This window comes from Pholcus phalangioides, unplaced genomic scaffold (assembly GCF_987345545.1).
Source record: "Pholcus phalangioides strain wild (caught in Gottingen) unplaced genomic scaffold, Ppha-v1.0 ptg000022l_1, whole genome shotgun sequence".
NCBI lineage: Eukaryota > Metazoa > Arthropoda > Arachnida > Araneae > Pholcidae > Pholcus > Pholcus phalangioides.
The window spans coordinates 13,885,558-13,904,946 of NW_028301615.1; the positions used below are offsets into that span (position 1 = coordinate 13,885,558).

The 19,389-nt window shown below is 34.5% G+C and overlaps 1 protein-coding gene and 1 long non-coding RNA gene across 4 annotated transcripts; one reads left to right on the plus strand and one right to left on the minus strand.

The window, feature by feature from the left end:
• Positions 1-2,176: 2,176 nt before the first annotated feature.
• LOC149069501 (inhibitor of growth protein 2-like) lies at positions 2,177-12,087 on the minus strand. Of its 2 annotated transcripts, XM_089249418.1 has the most exons (4): positions 12,015-12,087; positions 11,340-11,512; positions 10,991-11,197; positions 2,177-7,548 (listed from the first exon to the last, which is right to left on the minus strand). In XM_089249418.1, exons 2-4 carry the CDS (start codon positions 11,485-11,487, stop codon positions 7,115-7,117), a joined length of 789 nt encoding a protein of 262 aa, XP_089105544.1. In that variant the 5' UTR covers positions 11,488-11,512; positions 12,015-12,087; the 3' UTR covers positions 2,177-7,114. The 2 variants fall into 2 exon arrangements, with proteins under 2 accessions (XP_089105544.1, XP_089105543.1); XM_089249417.1 differs by lacking the exon at positions 12,015-12,087 and having other exon boundaries at positions 11,340-11,675.
• Positions 11,909-18,878, plus strand: LOC149069502 (uncharacterized). Of its 2 annotated transcripts, none has more exons than XR_016195046.1 (4): positions 11,909-12,049; positions 12,328-12,508; positions 14,227-14,313; positions 18,728-18,878. It is a non-coding gene; the product is annotated as an uncharacterized LOC149069502 (long non-coding RNA). The 2 variants fall into 2 exon arrangements; XR_016195047.1 differs by having other exon boundaries at positions 11,980-11,994.
• Positions 18,879-19,389: the final 511 nt, after the last annotated feature.

The window sequence follows — 19,389 nt, forward strand, 5'->3', positions numbered from 1 at the left end:
TGTCACTTTTCCCAAAAAATAGTTCGCGTTCAAAATTATCGAAGGTAGAAAAACCTTTTTGTTCATGTGAGGAAACAATGGAAGCAAATTGTAATAAGTCAAAAAGCCGCAGTATTACATTTTGGCAAATTATAGTTCACAAATTTGCCATTGTGAAATTTTGAGAAAGTGACGTAAGATTTAGTCATCTGAGCACAAATATTCTTATTTGCAGCCGTAATTATCGTAACGTAATTTCAAAGTTGGGAAGAAAATTTTAATCGTTGATTTGAAGAGCATAAGTTAAGCTGACATCGTTGATAACTTGTGAAAACCCATTTCATATTTTTCAAAAAATGTCGGGACAGCCAGAAAAACGGGGAAAAAAACGGACCTGTTCTGGCAAATACGGGATCACCTCATTGGAATCAAAAATTGAGTCCTCTTTCATTCTAAACGTTTATAAATCGCTTCTTAAAGTTCTTTCCATCTTTTCTGAATCACTTTATATAAGTCTCCTCATCCTCATTGTGTAAAATATATTTAGTACTGCTATAATATCACTAGTGTTCAAACGCGTTCGTCTTCTAAGTCCCGTTCACATGGGAATATATCCCTGTATGTTTTCTGGACTTGCCCATGTTCACAGAAACATTAACCCATCCCAGCACGCCATTAAAATTAAAAAAAATAATAATTGTAGGCAGTCTATTCAGGACCAGAAGTGTACGCAGGCATAACTTAAATATTTCACTCACCGTTTTATTTTTGTGGCTGTGTTCAAAGAGGGCACACCTTGAATTCAGGACTCAATATTAGGCAAGCTTTCAACGTAAAAAGTTAAAACTTATACAGAATAAAGAACTTAACGTACAACCAACAAAATAACATAGAATTTTTTTTCCCAGAAGTTATTTTTATATACAAATATATATATATTAATATTTGAAATTTGAGTCCATTTCTTTGAAAAATAAGGGTTTTCAAAAAAAAATTAACACAGGCCAAAAGTATAGATCAACTTGTGCGATGCTGTTATCTAGTGTTGATAAAGGTTCAAAGTAATCCCTAAACTAATTTTCATTTTATTTATCATTTATTCAGTGCTTGAAAAGGGAATTTTAAGTGTGCTGAGATTGGGCACACTTAAGTAAGTAAGCGTTGAAATTAAAAACGAAAAAATTAAAATTTTATTCTTCCTTGAAATAGGCTATTTAAAAAAAATGAAATTTATGGCATAAATGTTGAAATGAAATTTTTTGTTTTGTAAATTAAATTTGAAATCTCACACGGGTAAGGAAAAAAAATCAAGTGCTTTCATGCAAGAAAAATATTTATTTTTCTCTAATTAGTAAAACTGATGTTCGCAATTGGGAACATTGGCCGTTAAAAGATTAAACAAATCTTAGCTGGATGACTGTAATGCAGCTGGACATTGGTAACTCCGTGTTCACCCCACTGCCAGAAAATGTTCACCAAATTCAGTTTCCTTAACCGTTTCGTTTCCATAAACCTCTAAAGACAAAGCAGCGTTATAGTGGTGGACATACTAAAAAAATTTGTATCGGAATGAAAGTGCAACAGACAGACATCTGATTTCCATCTTCTTTAGAGAAAAAGATTGCTTCAACTATATACCAATTCCCCACAAAAAAAACAAACTCGCCAATGTTTTTTTTTCCAGTGAAAAATAAACAATTATTTTTTTGTGAACTCATACAAAATATTTTCATTTTCATTTATGATGTGACGAATTAAACTGCCCTACAATGCGACAATACTTTCGTTTCCATAAACATGTAGAAAAATTTGTGAATTTTTAAAAATCAAAAAACATATTTTGTTATTAAAATGCATAATAATGTAGCAAACAAACATTAAGAAAAACTCTAGTAATCAATTTTCATGACTAAACTCTTTTGAATAACTAAAATTTGTTATTTGCTGCACGAATGTATTCAATAGGGAGCAGCCCTGGCTTACTCTGTTTAATGAGTCACTTAGCTCACAAAGCCATATTTTTGGTCTCCCAAGAGTGACTTATTAATGAGGTTTTTCCCCACTATTGAGTTTGAGCCCCCAATCTCCCAGCAACTCAATATTTTGAGTCCTCCCAATATTTCCATCAACTTGGTGCAGTGGTTTTACCAACTTTGAATCGGCATCGGTGTATTGTTCACAATTAGTGTCGTCCGAATGAACAGCAACCATTAATGTAATTTATTACACCAATTTCAAACAGTGGTTCCAGGATGTAATGCTTGAAAAGGAACTACATGAACAAGTACACAAAAATATTTGAAAAAAATGCAATACAGCTTACATTCATCAAAAAATATATTTATACAGTACATTCAATTCAATATTGGACCAACCAGTGCGATACAATTTTGAACTGAACACACTGTAAGATCAACATGTATCCTTGCTCATAAGGAATAAAACACACACACACAATCGCTGAATGAAAGGTGGCACATGGTTTGAGCGGGAACAAACAATATATTGGCGTATTGACCACATTTTTCTGAATTCTAATATACACTAGGTAAAAATAGCTATCGATAAGCAAAAAATTGATAAAATTATGATGCTAGAAACTATGGTTCATCGAACCAAAGCAAATTAAACTGCAAAAACTAGATTAAGAAAAATCAAATTGCTAAATAATTTAGTCCTTACACTAATATTTACGAAGGGGTTAAAAAACTTGATATTTAAAATCAGTGTAGAATGTTATTCACCCATACCTGAGAAATGAATACATTCATATATACAACATGGTTTCGTCCAATATAATGTGATTTATATGATCAATTTATACATATATTTTTTTACAGATGAAGTACATATATGACTTATATATGCCATAAACGGCAACATTTCAAAAGTTATTCGAGTTGCTCATCTACTGGCTTCAATGGTTTTTCTTGATGGTTCATCTGCTCGAGGGCAACCTATATTCAGGAGTGATTTCAGTGGCAGCTCTTCACAGGAAAATTATGGAGGGGGGGAGGGAAATGGTTTGCATTTTACTATAATATGGCTAATCTACTATTTTTGTTGCCTAGTCAACTTATTTTTCGCGTTATTACATCTATGTTGCACGAAAAAATAATGTTCTATCAGATAAAAATCATTGTTTAGGTTCAGCAGTGGTTTATTGCAAATTGTAAAAAAATTTATACTTTTCTTTAAATATTATATTTTAATTTAAATGATAGATGGCAGGAACAATATTTATGGGCGTGGACATTCCCCCCGTGCAATGACAAGTATAATAACCTGTGTAACCAACCCATCTTTTTTTTCCTTCCCACGTACTAACTACCAAGGTTCCATATTTCTGCACTCGATCCCCACCTACCAAAATTAATTATGTGGTGGCATTGTGAACATTATTTTAAAGAACCGTGGCTTCCATAAGCTCCAGCCCTGGGGCAGAGGATGATTTTCATAATTTTATTTACACTATAAATTCATTTTTTTTTGGGGGGGGGGGCACCCAAGATCCCAGCCTTGTTGCGGGATGTGGGGGGCGCCATGCCTGAGTCACTTTTTTCCAATTAGCTTTTTTCAAAAATATTTTTTTTTTAATTTTGTCGAGGTCATTTGATTAACAGTAATTCAAATTTAATAGATATCAAATGCATTTGAAAAATTGAGTTAGAAATTCCCAAGGGAGGCTTGCGCCTCTCTTTAAGAGCTGCCCTGCTATCAAGGAAAGAAATATATGCTCTGTTTACAACTTTGCATCGATTCTCAAGTTGCCGTCACTCTACAGGACAGAATACTAACAAAAAAAATCCCGCAGATAAAGCCAGCCAAACAATGCAAATAATGTTTTTTTTTACAGTTATACATTGGATTCATAAAAACTTTTTTAACAATGCATGCACCATTTGTGTGGATATCTTTCAATGGCAACAAAAATAGGGGAGTTGTTTTACAACTGTTTTTAAATGCGTCACAAATACAACCTGTGTGCACATTATATGGTACTTTTCCCATTATAACCATCCACTTCACACTTTTTTTGTCTTGGCGAATTTGCACTGCTGGTTTGACTCAGCTTCTTTCCTGGTGAGTTTTCTGAATCAGTTTGGCTCGCTTGCACAAGCACATTTTCGTTTGTCTATGGTAAAAACCTTACGGTTTTTAGGTAACCTTATGTATTAGGGTAAAAACCTTACGGTTTTTTCCGTAATACCATAACTTATCTCTGTTGCAATGTTGAAGGTGTTGCTTGGTTCAATGGAACTTTGTTATTATTGATGTGTAGATAAGCATCAGCCAAAAGTATATTAAATCTTTGATACAGCTTTCATTTCAGGTTTACATTCCAAGATAATCCGATGAATTCTGTTAAATATTTTTATATCATAATGTTCTAGTCTGTTCTTTGTCAGGTTTACAATATTGCATCAAGAAGTCTAGTATGGTGCCAAAATCATGCAGAAAGAGCATCACATTAACAAACCTAGTATCATGCTAAAGACTGCAGAAAGAATCAAGCTAAAATGCGCCAATTCAGTATCAAAAAAAAAAAAAATGTGTGGATGGCTATAATGGAGAAGTACTCATTATATAAATGAAGGTCCAAAATATTGATACAAAAAAAGGGAAAGAAAGAGAGAAAGCTTCCTTATTTCACACAGCATACAACATGGAGTGCAACAGCATTAGAAAACAACTGCAAAATAAACAAAAAAAAAAAAAAAGTACATTCACTGTATATATGGAAACCTTTTGTAAAACACATGCCAAGGAATGTTATATACATGATACGCAGGATTAACTTCAAAATAATGCTCCCAAACTTATGAATTTAATCAGAAACATTGTTATAATAATAATTTCATAAATTTTTGACAGCACAGAAAAAAAAATGCAGTAGATTCTGATTTATGCAAAAGAAATTAAAATTTAAGTCTAAGCTAATGAGCCTTTCTTACAACATCTGCCAGTGCATGGAATGTTAAACCCCAGCTGCATTATAAAAACTCTAAACCCGCTGATAAAGTACAAAATCAGAATAAATGCTCCCATTCAGCTGAATAAAATGATGCAGAATGAGACAGGTATAGTTTGAAGTGAGATTTCACATGAAGTCTCAATTCAATTACTGGAGAAAGACAGCAGATGGCAGTGGAGTCAAATCCGTGCATTGTATATGGTAAGCCAAAAGGGTGGGGGGGGGGGATCTCCGGAGTGTTCGGGACTAGGGTGCGTTCACTTGGCACTTTTTTTTTTTGTAAGATTGATTTTTACAAAAACGAAGGAAGTCTCATCAAATGACAATGTGTTACGTGTATGTAATTTTGTAAAGAAACAGTTATTTGAGCTGAAACATTAAAATCACCAGTATGATATGCAAATGTGTGCTTCTTATCGTAAATATAGGCCATAAAGTTTGTAGGTGACATATGAAATTTCTCCCCAAGTTGGGGGAAAATGTTTATCTGATTGTGACAAAGACACTGATGCCTACAGAGGCACCTTATAAAAACTCCTACGGAAAATTTAAAAAAAAAGTGCACGTCAGAACGTGTGTTGTGTGTGTTCTCTACCATATTCATGATTTCAGAATTTATCGTGCTACCAATCTATCTTCCATATTTTGAAGTGAAAATGGCATAGCTCCCAACTTTGGAGATTGAGAATTAAGAAGGTTTTTGCACGGATCCATTATTTTATACACAAATAAATTTAAAAGGGATTTTTTTTTTTTTTAATGCAAGGATTTTTATAAATTTTTTTATAATTGTAACAATTTTTTCCTTTGCAAAAATGTGACACCTTGCAAGCCATCATCGCATTGTGCTAAGTCACCAATCATTGCCAACTAATAAATTAAATTACTGTACCTGTCATTAATCAAATCAGAAAAAAAATTGTCATTGCGTTCGAACAAGTCTGATATGTTCAAAGCAGATACACAAATAAAGTCGCCAATTTTGAATACAGAACAGCCAAATTGGTTGTTTGGAGAATTTTGTACTTACCCCACCCCAAAAATAAAATATATATATTTTTTTATTTCAGACATTTACAAGTCGCAGAATAAATGTGATGTCATTTTGTTTGGTGATAAAAAACAAAAGTAATTGTCTTTCTTTTTTTCTTTTGAGTGAATTCATTGGGAATAATTCCCTCCCCCAAAGTAGGGATTTTTCTGCAATCACAGTCAGAAGTCGGAAGGTAATACAAATTTTTCAGAGATGGAGTAGAAATTCACGAGCCAACCAGAAAATCCAGGAGACATAGCAACTATGCAAATGGAACTTGCGAATTGGTGCATGCCAGAAATAAATTTCTGTGAAACATGGGTAGCCCTAATGTATTCGTGATGACAGAGTTATAGGAAGTTTGTGAAGTGCTGCCATCAGTCTTTCATATTTTGAAGGGAAATGGGTAGATGTCTGAATTTTTAAATTTTTCATCGTCAAGTGTGCTTTGCGAATAATGAAAATAAATTCTGATGTCACATGATGTAATGAATCCAATTCTATTCCCATTCTTAGAGGACTATTATATACAGGTGGTTTTAATGTTTCCACTCACTGATATAGGAAATCAGGAGGAATATTTTTTACAGCATTAATAGATTGCATCAATTTCTGTGAGAGAAAAAACTGTATTTATCGAAAAAAAGTAATTCTAGAAACAAGAACTAACTGAAAAACCCGAGAACTTTGGAAAATATTATCACCAGTATCCAGAACTTCATTTATCATTCCTGGCATGACAAGAACAGGTACAGAGCAAATGCATTAGGCAAAAATTAATAGGAGAAATTAAATCAAACATTTCTTTAGACAAAAAAACATACGGCATAATATGAACCAAATTTGTTTCTTTTGATCGAAATTTTTATGAACTTCAATAAACTGAAATAGACTGATATTTGTCAGTGATAAAATAGTTCAGAGTAAAATCAGTTGAAAAATCTATTTTTCATTCCTTTAAATGTGTTAAGTTTCATTAATCTGCAAAGGAGAAGGAATCGGCATATAATGTGCTATTGCAAACATAAAAAAAACACCACAAGTGATTCATTCAACAAAAAAAGCATGACAAACAAGAATGAAGTTCAACACAAAGAAAGCATGGGTGACAAGATGATGACAATGACTTATGATGATGGCTGCTTCATCTGGTTGCTGCGATCTCCCCTGCAATTCGGACAGAACCACTTCCCTTTCGGTTTCATGACCAGACCAACACACGAGAAGTGAAACCATTCTCGCTCACAGTGGTGGTTGTCGCAGCAGATCATTTCTCCGAATGAGACCTGCTCGCACAGGCAGTAGGTCGGCTCATCGGGATCGATGGGCGGTTCAAAGGGAGACTCCACTTGCTCTTTCTCGACCTTCGATTTCCTCTTCTTCTTCTTCTGTTTCTTGCACGTTGCTGGAGGCGGCAACTCTTTCTCTGGTCTCTCGTGTGAGGCATCGTATCTCAGTGGGATGTCGACGTTTCTCTGTCTCCTGGATCTTTTGCTGGCACGTTCCGGTTGTGCCTCTGGCTTATGATTCTCTGAATTCACCTCACTCTCTCGTCCCATATCTGTAAGTTATTATTTTTTTCAAAATTACTAAACGTTACAGTAAAAACTTACAATGATACAAAATACTTTTACACATGTTACTTGTCTACTAATAAACATATATTACATAAATCTCTAGACACACCAACTTCAATTGAGACAGCATACCTGCTTTGAGGTGTAAAACAGTAGTAAGCTGCCTTGTGAAGATAAACTAGTGTTTGAACCATAGATTGGTCGTTACTAGGTTTTTTTTGTGGGAAAACAAAGTTTTCTGAGAGATTTTACAATAGAGAGTAAAAACAAAAAGTGGAGCATATAATTTAGTAAGTGGTATTGGTAAACATCAGCATTGCCCGCGTGTGTATCAAAACACTGCTTTACACCTATAAGTGATGTATTTTCAATTTCCCGAACAACCTTTGTACATTTATTGTATTTTTAATTTTGTGTTTTGTGATTTGATTTTGCACTTTTGTTTCACAGTAATATCAAAATACAATGTTTGGTAAATAACTAAACATGTTTCACATTCTAATCCTTGATTACATTATTACAAATACAAGTATGATGCTCCCTATCCCATATAGAAGCATAATAGGGTTCTAGCCTATGGTAATCACAAGTTTTTTGTTTCATTTAGGAACAGCTTTGGTATAAGGGACACGCCAAATTGGTGACTTTTTTCCGGCGATAAGTTGTCATTGTTGGCGCACTCTGGTTCGGTGTTGTTCTGCAGGGTTGTCGCTGTTCTGGAAAATTCTGCCAGGCGGTGTTAGTTGTTGTAGCCCGTCTTTTCAAACAGTCGTACAGCCATTTTGTCATTTGTGCTTGTTGTCGGTTGTGTCGAGTGTTTGGATTACATTTTCGTCGCTGGTCAGGTTGTATTGTTCCCTTTTTTCCCCTTTATTTAAACAGTGCCCGTATTTTATTTATACCCTGATCGCTTTATTATTTAAACAACGATCCGGGCTTTATTTAAACCCTGATCGATTTATTATTTAAACAACGGTCCGGGCTTTATTTAAATCCAGATCGATTTATTTTTATCCAGAGTTTTATTTTTTAAACAACCCAGAGCTTATTTTTGTTTATTGTTTTTTTTCTGTTTTCTATGCTGGCGATTTTTTTTTCCGGCGCACGTAGTGTCTGGCGGCTTTTTCTCGGACCGTTGGACATATTTGGCGTCAGAAAAAAAAGTCGCCAAAAATCGCCAATCTGTCCCTTATACCAAAGCTGTTCCAAAATGGCTCTAAATTTATTATGTTATACAACTAAGAATATGGTTTCTAAAATGTTATTACGTTATATTGCTATCTTTGATTACACTGAACAACAATGAAATTGCGTCCGACATGGAAAATATATACATGGCCCTTGGTATTTGCAGTCTTTATTCCTGGTCTCTCGCTGTTTTTTGGAAAATATGTTACAGTGATAATTCTCATATCGGAGCGAAATATAAGTTGAAGTTTTAAATGAACATTTAAAAAAAATGTTCTAACTCTCGGAATGTAATCCCCGTGAATACAGAGTGACGACTGTGCAATTCAAAATGGTTTTGATCTGTGGAGACACGAGTATCCCCCCATTTTTGTTTTTTAAATATTACTGCATTAATAGCTGAAATGTGTTTTACGAGCATTATTGTACGGTGAAAAGGTAGTAAGGACCATAGAACAATGCTACCAGGGAAAATAGTCAACATCAGTACTGGCTGATCACGGTTGGAAGATTGTAAGAGATGCTCCTCACATCCAGTACAAGCACAATGCAAAACTGTGAATGCTGATGAATGAACTACTGTGTTTGTATGAAATTTGTGTTTCTATGTATATTAATGTTATGCCTTAAAGCATTAGTGAGGATTCTATACATTCGTGCTGTTTTTCCTGTGTATTTATTTGTTTTTCCATACGCAGTGCAACTTCTCAATATCATAATACTCTGCTGACTAATAAAAAATATCAAAGAGGGATTATCATTATATCAAACGGCAGTAGTTCAATATTAGATTATAAACATTTCCAAACAAGGATTGAAAAAATATAGTTGTAGAGGGGGGATTTATCATATCGCAAATTGTTGTAGCGAAATTTCACCGCTCTTATGCTGTGTTTCACTGTATTATATTATACTACATTACTATATAAGAGATTTTGAAGGAAGCTATAGCCCAAAAGTGTTTACCTTTAGAACAGTGTGAGCCACTCCACTGATTTTAAAACCTTTTAACTGGTTTTAGAGCAGCCACACCTTGCTTCGTTGTACAAAACTATCTCTCAATTTTTCAATTTATAATTTCTATTAGGCTATGACCAACCCAAACACTATTCGCCACAGTGTCTTTTTATTCGTCTTAACAACGTAACTTTACACCTATAAAATGTATAATTCGACACTGAACTGAACAAACAGCATACAAGACTAACATCTCCGATAGATTAGATATTATTTAATGTTGGTGTTGTATGCGTGTGAAAAGAATCAGGTTTCATCTCATCAATAGTGCAATTTCGCCCATTGCGCCATTGTATTTTCTCTCTGATAAATATTTTTCAAGATGTCCTGGCTTTTATCAAGAAATTAGCATTACATCCCATTTTCATAGCTGCATGATTGGACTGGTTGGCCGAGCATGCATACTACGGTCAATACCCAGCTTTTTTATATGGTCACAGTCATAAGAAATGACTATTTTTATGTTTTGAATGCAGAAAATGTATCAAAAGTGTATTGCAAAATTTTATTTTTATGATTTTTTTCTAGTATTTCATTTCTTTATTATTATTATAATTTCTTGTTCATAATTATTGTAAAAGTTTTGCAACACAAAATTACTAACTTAAGTAATGAGTGGCCAACATGAGCATTCAAATTTCCAATCATGTCGAGTTTCTATTTTATTTTTTGAGCTTTTATTTATTGGCATCTTAATTATAAGGCAATTTTCGCCATTGTGTCATTTAAAACTGTAGTTATATTGAAAGGTAAACACATATTTCCTATAAGAAAACAATAGTGGTGGTTGTATTAATATACTGTGATTGTAATGGAATGGTCTCTATAGCACACAGTGATTATGACGAGTATCAAGTTTTGCAACTGGCGGGGGGGGGGGGGGGGGGGAGTAGGCGGATCTCATGCCCCGGGCGCTGGACCCAAGGGGTACACAAATTTCATTCTGAAACCTCTCCATCATTACAAGGGGAATCAAAACGTGAGCTTACCCCGGGTGACCAGGGATCTAGTTGCGGCAATGCGAGTATAACTATTCTGTGAATGAAACGAACGAAAAATTCCCATCTGGCTCTGAAATACTTGTATGTATGGGTACTTCTAGCAAAGTCTGGCTGTATGCAGCTAAATCAGTGGTGTTGTGATTAACGTTCGAAAACAAATACATCTTAGGAAGACATCTATTTACATAAAAACAAACAGTAAGAAGAATGAAAATCATACCTAGACCCTTATATTCCACATCCAGGTGCCTCAGTTTGTTTTCAGCCAGATCCTGGACATTCTGCCAAAGCTGAAGCTTTTCGTCGCCAATCTCCTGCGCCCTTATCAAGGTTCTCTGGACCTGCATTATGCCCCTTCTTCGGACAGCGGTGTCGATATCCTTCCTGCTCAAATGATCCCACAGCTGTGCCAACTCTTTCAACAGCTCTGCGAAATGCGGGAGGGAACAACAAGTAAGCGCCATATGTTTCTCAAATTACACGATCAACCATATGCAATACAAGAACTATTCGACAAATGGTAATAAAAGAATGAACAAGATAACAGAGATTCGGAAAAAAATACTTGCCTAGATACTTGTGGTCTCTCTCACGCATCTGCGTGTAATTCCTCTGGATGTCATCGGGCAAGTTCTGGACACCATCGAAGTAGTTCTCCAAGTACCGCGCGATGAGCGCGAAGTTTTCTGCGTCCTGCTGGCTGTTATTAGCCGCCATCGAGCTTCACAAAGCTTCGAAGCGTCTTGGAAAAAGAAAGAAGCAAAATAAGAATCAATATGAATACGTCATATAACAAAACAATGGAGTCAAAACAATATCCTACGACGTTGAGCTTTCGCAAGCGCGCTTCACACAGAATGTCCGATGCATAATGTAAACAAACTGTGAAAAATTAAATTATTCTCGCACCGTAGTTGCGACTTGGCCTTTCCGTCTCAGACAGAAAAAAAAATATTTTCGTCGTCTTATAGCAATAATCGATCAGTTATCATGAGAGGAAAATTATAAATAAGAAAATAACTATGTTTATTCTTCAAAATGTTTTGATATTCAGTTTATGTATATTTATTCCCGGTTTTTTTTTAAGATTCCGCTGTGGTGGGAAGTCCTAAATGATCAGAAATGCCAAAATTATCCATGGAGGAAAGAATAACTATGGAGTATTCTTTCCTCTATGAAAATTATCACAAAACATTCATAAGGCTGATTTGTTTACAAAATACTGTACGATATTTTTTTAGTACCAGACGAGATTTTTTTTCCAAATCAAAACGATCAAGTAAAATAATTTGGAAGTTGAGCTTTTGCAAAAATTTTGTTTAGAAAATCCACTGCATAATGTAAACAAACTGTGAAAGTGAAAAAATTTTCATACTTTAGTCCCGTTGTGGTCATTCCGCCCAAATGGAAATTTTATTTTTTGTTTATAGCCACAAACACTTCTTAGCCATTAGAAAAACATTAAAAAAATATATTTCATGCTTATGTGTATATAGATATATATATATATAGCTTTATACGAGATTGATATATATTTAATTCAACATTTCTTTTTAGATTTTGCTATGGTGAAAAAACCAGAGTATTCTGAAATGCCAAAATTGTCATCTATCGTTTTTTAGTTTGTTTTGGTTGCAAAATGTGGTACGAAATTTTACCAGTGTTTTCCATTTTCTCGACGTTTTTGATCATCCCAGTGTTTGGCCCGAATGTTATCAATTACGTAATGAATGGAAGGGTAAGTTAATGACCCGAACAGCCTCCAATTTACAATCTCAACCGATGCCCTTCATAAAGCTTTGACTCTAAATGTTTTAGATTTGTAAATGTAATCTTATACTTGGGAAAAAAGAAATTAATGTTTTGTAAATGTAAATTTTTCGCAATTTATATGATTAATGCATCCGTTATCAAGATTCAATTTAGAATTGTTTTAATACTTGATTTCACTTTTTTTTATGTGTATAGATTCTCGCCAATGTCTATGAAGTAGAAATTGGGAACGGCTATAGTAAAATCCCGAGTTGGAAATGTGTTGGCGATTTTTTTTTAATTTGGCGAAATATACGTCCGAAAGCATGATGAGAAGTTGCCAAAAGTGAAACGGAGTCATACTTTCGGATGTCTTTCTTCACGAGAAAAAAAAATTGCTCAACACATAGCTGAAACGGGATAACGCTGTGGCTGTTGAAGTGAAAAAATGATTGTGAGAAATCCACAATGAAAACAATAACTTGTACAATAACGTGATGATATGTTAATCTAGAAAAAGTATGTATGATACGAGGTATAATGAACAAAAAAAAAAATAATAATAATAAAGGTAATGTCAAAATTAAAACACTAAATTCAGTATTCATGAAAGTATATATATGATATGACTTATAATGAATGAAGAAGAAAAAGATGCATGTCAAAACTAATGGACAAAATTCAAATGCCACAGCCTATTATAATTATAGCAAACTTCTAAATTAAAATAATAATTGTAGCCAGCAGAAGGGAAAAAGACGCACGATGGAATAACCCGGTTTTAAAACACTGTGAAAATATGCCAGCTGCATACAGATGTAGAAAAGAGTTCTAGAATCTAGAAGGAAAGAGCAGGAACAGCAACCCAGTACCAATAGAGGACCAGAAAAAAGGTTGCCGAGGGAATCCTGTAGCTGTTCTGAAAATTGAATTTTATGTGTTTTTCTCCCTGGTGGATGACTCAGATGATATTCGGTTTCATACTTTGATTTCCACGTGCATTGTATGGTCATGACTATATAGACAGCCCCCAAAGCAGAATGTTTAGCACTATTCTGCAACGAGCTCTCGGCTGACTGGAAATGTTCTGCGGTAAAAATCCCCATACATATAATAGTGTTTTTTGCACATTTTCTTAAAATTCTTCCAAATTGTTCTGTGATGTACGTCACAGATTCCGGCACATTCTGCTTTGGGGCAGACAGCTTGATAGATGAATTTCCAATATGTGGCTTATATTTTGGTATCGCTGAAACAACAAATATGTTTCCAGTATCATCCTCCTTGGCTTAAAGTTAAGTTTAATAAGTGGATACAGGCTCGTGATAAAATTTTATCACTAAAATTGTATCCACACCTATGCTTACAGTTATAGCTATAAGAGCAAGAAACTTGTAAGCTGAAGAGGATGATACTGCCAACATATTTGTTGTTTTGGCAAAGTCAAAATATAACATAACGTTGGTATTGCATCTCGAAGACCGGTATATTAGGCATATAGAAAGGCCTAGATGATGTATTTTTGTCAAAAATGTTTTTTTTTTCAAATATAATTATTATCGAAAGTAAGTGTAAAATGAAAATGTGAATGAACTAAATATGCGTGTGCATGCTGAAAATAAATTGTAATGATTTTTTTATCCCCACCAAACCTTACTAAAGTGCGCAAATTAAAATTAATTTCATGAACTCATTTTTTTCCAGATTAGACGGCGGACAGCGATGACTCCAGAAGATCGCAAATTTGCCATGAGAGATGAACGTCTCACGGGGAACTATTATAAATTTTTAGTAAGTAATATACACTTATCAGAAATCCATTTTTGTTTTGTATAAACATTATTTTACATTGCATTACATACACTATATTGCCAAAAGTCTGTGTCTTTTTAGTAATTCAGACATATTCTTAAATTTCTAGAAAAATACTGGGTGAATAATTCTAAAATTTCTGTCACATGTAGGCTTACCCTATGCTACTGCTCACAATTTCCAGTGAAAATTTAGGCACGAGTGCATTTAGGGGACCGAGGAGAACTTAAATAAGAAAAAAAAGATTTTTGATCAACCCTGTATGATAAAACACTGTGAATGACTTGCAACTTTTACAAAATATTTTACTAACTTTGTGCAATACTTGTGGGCATCTTTGTGAGAATAGCATGTATAGCCTATTCTCTCATGAGAATAGCATGTATATCAGGGTTTAAGCTAGATAAAAAATTCCCTTTGCAAAAAAAGCGAAAATGGGGAGAAAAGTTTTAGCAAAATGCTACAATGCTAATGTAATGATTGATGGTTGGATGTCTACTCATTCTGCACCTCTTGTATGCATTTTTGCGAAAGTGGCTACCACTTCTTTTGCATTCTAAGATTTTCTTTTGCATTTTGCAAAAAATGCGGGCGTAGCTTAAACCCTGACATATATTCATATGCAGGTCCCTCATATTCAAGGTTTCTGTATTATCAGTTTTTTCCTTTATTGGAAAAAAATATTTTAGCAACATACAAAATCGTCATTCATGTGTTTTGTGTATGTGATGTTTATTTGAGTTGTGCATGTTTAGGATGACTCATTTTTTGTTGACTCGCAAATGTTGTTACTGTCAACAGTAGAGCTGTGGCAGCTCCCATGAGAGAAACAGTCACCTCGGGTTGGGTTAACCTTTGTCCACACAACCATTTCTACAGAGCCAACTGAAGAGATTAGAAAATACATTGCCACATTAGCGAAACATGTGGGTGGAGAAGGGTTCAATGATATGAATGTAGACAAAATCACACAGCTAATTGATAGCAATTCAAAGGCCTTCACCAAGGAGGAATTAATGCAGCTGACTGCTCCTGAAACTGAAGTGGTACCAGCCGAAGAAGATCAAGAAGTGGAAGACAAGTTCATCATGAGTAACATAGCGGAAAGGCTTTGCCAGTTCAAATCAGCAATAGATTATTTTTATGATATAGATCCCATAGTTCTTCACATGTAGAAAAATTGGTAGAAGAATAAGCCTTGTCAACATATTCCAACGTACTTAGATGGCAAACAGAAATCACAATGTTTCTTCAGAAAACATTGCCAACAATCGCTGCACCCTCTTTTACATTCCCTTCTACCTCTGCATCACCCTGCTCTTCTCATGATGTGCAATAAATGAGATATACAAAAAACCCATGGTTTCCGCTATTCACGGATTTCCCATATTTGCGGCCACTCCCGGAACGTAACCCCTGCAAATACAGGGGGCCAACTGTAAATATTTTCCATAAAAATTCCGATTTTAATCGCAGATATTTTGCTTATTGTATGCAGACTTTTTCGACCAATTTTTATGAAATTTGCTGAAAATCTGGCACTGTATGCATGAGATACCGCATATAGAAACTCAAAATGTGACAATTCATTATTCAATAAGATATAAGTATATTTTTAGTAAATAGTTTTCAATTGCACATGTGCAGAAAGTTCCTATTCTATTTTTTCATAATTTGGTTGACATATATAATGTAATTTCTATAAAAATTCCAGTTGAATGCCCTGAAAATTCAGAAAGATACACTCGATATCTTGAGCTGTAACTTCAGTTACTGGCTTAGAGTACGTGGGTGATAAGGGGTTTTCTCTCCAGAAATCGGTATTTGAATTATTTTCTGTCATTTGAATATTTTTAAAAGTAAGCTTGCATCTTTATGCGAATAAGCATAGACGTGTGTCTAATGCTATACAAGAGAAATGTTTGAACATAACATGTGTATGATGTCAAAATGGAGAAACTGAATGAAATAAACGACAGAAAATGAAATACTAATTTAGAAAACCCCTTATTATCCAGGTATTCTGGGCCAGAAGCTTAAATTACAGCTCATGATATATCTTTTTGAATTTTCCTGATATTCAACTGGAATTTTTATGAGTTGCATTATATATCTTTCAACCAAATTATAGAAAAATGAAATAGGTATTTTCTGTGCATACACAATTTAAAAGCATTTACTAAAAATGCTCATATATCATTGAATGATAAATTGTCACATTTTAAATTTCTACTGATAATTTTCCTGAAAATTTCAAAAAAATTAGTTGAAAACTCTGCATGTTACAGACGAAAAACATATAATGAAAATTGGAATTTTCATAGATAGCATTTATACCATTGTGAATATATGTGCTATTCTCTCGAAAATGCACACAAGTATTGCACAAAATTGTCAATATTTTGTGAAAGATACAAATTATTTGTTACTTTTTTTATCATACAGGGTTAATCTGAAAAACCTCTTTTTTTTCTCATTTAATTTTTTGTCAGTTCTTTGAATCCACTAGTGACTAAATTTCCACTGGAAATTGTGAGCACAAGCATAGGGTTCACGTGAGGAAAATTTCAGAATGATTTGCCCAGTACTTTTCTAGAAATACGAGGAAATGTCAGAACTAAAAAAAAAAGAGACACAAACTTTTGGAAGTATAGTGTATGAGTCTGCACACATGGTGCACATCTCCAGACTGAGCCATAACTAGAAATTTTGTGAGTGGGAGAGAGACCAACGTGATTTTGCCTCCCTCTCCACTATGTAATGTTCTTTGTTACCTCCTAAAATTTGCTGCAACTCCCCGTCTTCAGGTACGTATTAGTCTTACGCAATATTTTATACACAATCAAAGCATTCAAGGGTAAACTGAATTTGTGGTATGGGGACTAAAAGGTTTTCAATTTAGTTTGGAAAGGAAACGATTGTGGGGATAGGCCTACTGCTAGGGCCAGTGTAGCATGAGATGATTAAACGAGGCACATCATCTTGATGGACAAACACATTTAATAACAAAGAAAAAAACAATGCACACAACCATACTAACACACCAACCGCCAACTTTTTTTTTAGGGCAATGAAAAGTTTGCGCTTGAAGCTCCATCTTCATGAATTGTTATACCAGGTTTGATGCAGGCAGCATAGTGGTGGTTGGCCAAAGTAGTTTTTCCTGTACTTTTTCCTCCCTCCACAGTGAGCAGGTAGACCTTGAACAGGATACTTGCATGAGCGTGAAAATTCACTCATCTTTCACTTCCAATATGAAAGACATACGTCAGCATTTCTCGACTTCAAAGCACAAGTAACTCTGACATAATACCTATGGTAGAGCAACACATAATGTGCACTCAAAACTTTGCCGCATGCACCATTTCATTATAAATTCTCTAGAGAAATGTTTACAAAGCATGTAGAGTTTGGTAGTAGTGGTCTTGAAAGCAAGCATTATGTCTCGATAGGGCAAAATATCTTGAACTTGAAAAAACGAGACAGATAATCACATTAATATTCCTTATGGAACGTCTAACCTAAAGGATATCTGTTGGATGGCAACTGATACCCTTTAGGTTAGTGTGGCGTGGCTGCATAAAATTCACTATCTAAAATCGCCCGCTCCTCAAAACCAGTTTTTGTACTGAAGAATTCTGCTGGTGGGGGGATAGAGCTTCATATAGGCATAGGAATTAATGATGCAAATACAAGGTGGCTTTGCATAAAAATATGGCGGTTTAATTACCAGTCTTACAACATTCTAATGTATACAAATGCCTATATTCCAACTAAGGTACTCGGTAGCTTTTATTAATTATAGTAATCAGACGTGGGAAAAAATGGGTAGACATATCAGGACATTGGCACAAGTTTCTAACATGTGAAAAAGTTCTAAAACTTGAGTCACTTGAAAGTGTTCAAAGAAAGATGGTAGAGTGTAAATCAACTGCAGTGCTATATGTATACAGCGGACTCTGGTAGCTAATCTGGCAAATATCAGATCTGGCAATTCTGGATTACTGGAAGTTAATTCATAAAGCCCATTCAACTTATGTAGGCCTAAACTTCTGTGCACAGACATGCAGCGACATGTTTTCCTCTTCTATGATTCAAAGAAAACCCACCTGAAAATGGCAGATTACTGGATGTACCAGACTGGAGCAGGGCCAGATTATCAAAGAGTCTACTGCTACTATTAAACCAGATATGCACCTCGTCGATAGGAAATGATTATCAAAGAGTCTACTGTGTTTGCAATGTGTATATTTACAATGTTACTTTCATTAATAATTTAGTAATTGCCATTCATAATAACTAAATATACACTGGACCATAAAAGGTTAAAAAGTCCTACTATATATTTAAATTGCAGTGTTTTATCAAACTGAATTGCTTATTTTACTTTCAGGGTCTTGATAGTCTTCCTGATGCAGACCAGAAGAGTTAGAGCAATATTTTCTCAAAATCGAAGTGTGTTTGTGCATTGATTGTGAAGTCGGTTATGGAGATTCAATTCTAGATGTATGTAGCGACAATAAATTACTTTTACTGGCTCCAAATGATAATTTAATTGTTATTTAAAGCTTAAGTTATCTCACCAATACATTTGATCTAATAGGTTATAATTCTCAGTGATTAAATTGATTGCGATCATGTCAATATACTTTTATTTTTTACTACATGTTGGTAGACATTGGTTTTAACACTGTAGTAGTTTTTTGGGATATGTAATGTTTAATTTTAACTGGTGTGGCTGGGAAACAGTGAGGGAGACCAGCGTGCTGGTGATACCCATACTTTCTAACATGCCGGGAAATTCGAGCCATGCATTCCAGGTAATTCTCAAATACCTGGACTCTAAGAATCAATTGAATTATCAGATATTAACATCGTCTGTTTTCTGCATTTTAAGGTACTTTGTGTTTTACGAACTGTGAAAAAAATTGAGAATGACGCTGCAAAACATGATGATGTTGTAATAAAATGACAGCATATTTCTGCAGTCTCTGAATATGGGGAAAGGAATGTGCAAAACAGTATTTTTGTAAGTCGTATTAGGCTTGTGATAAT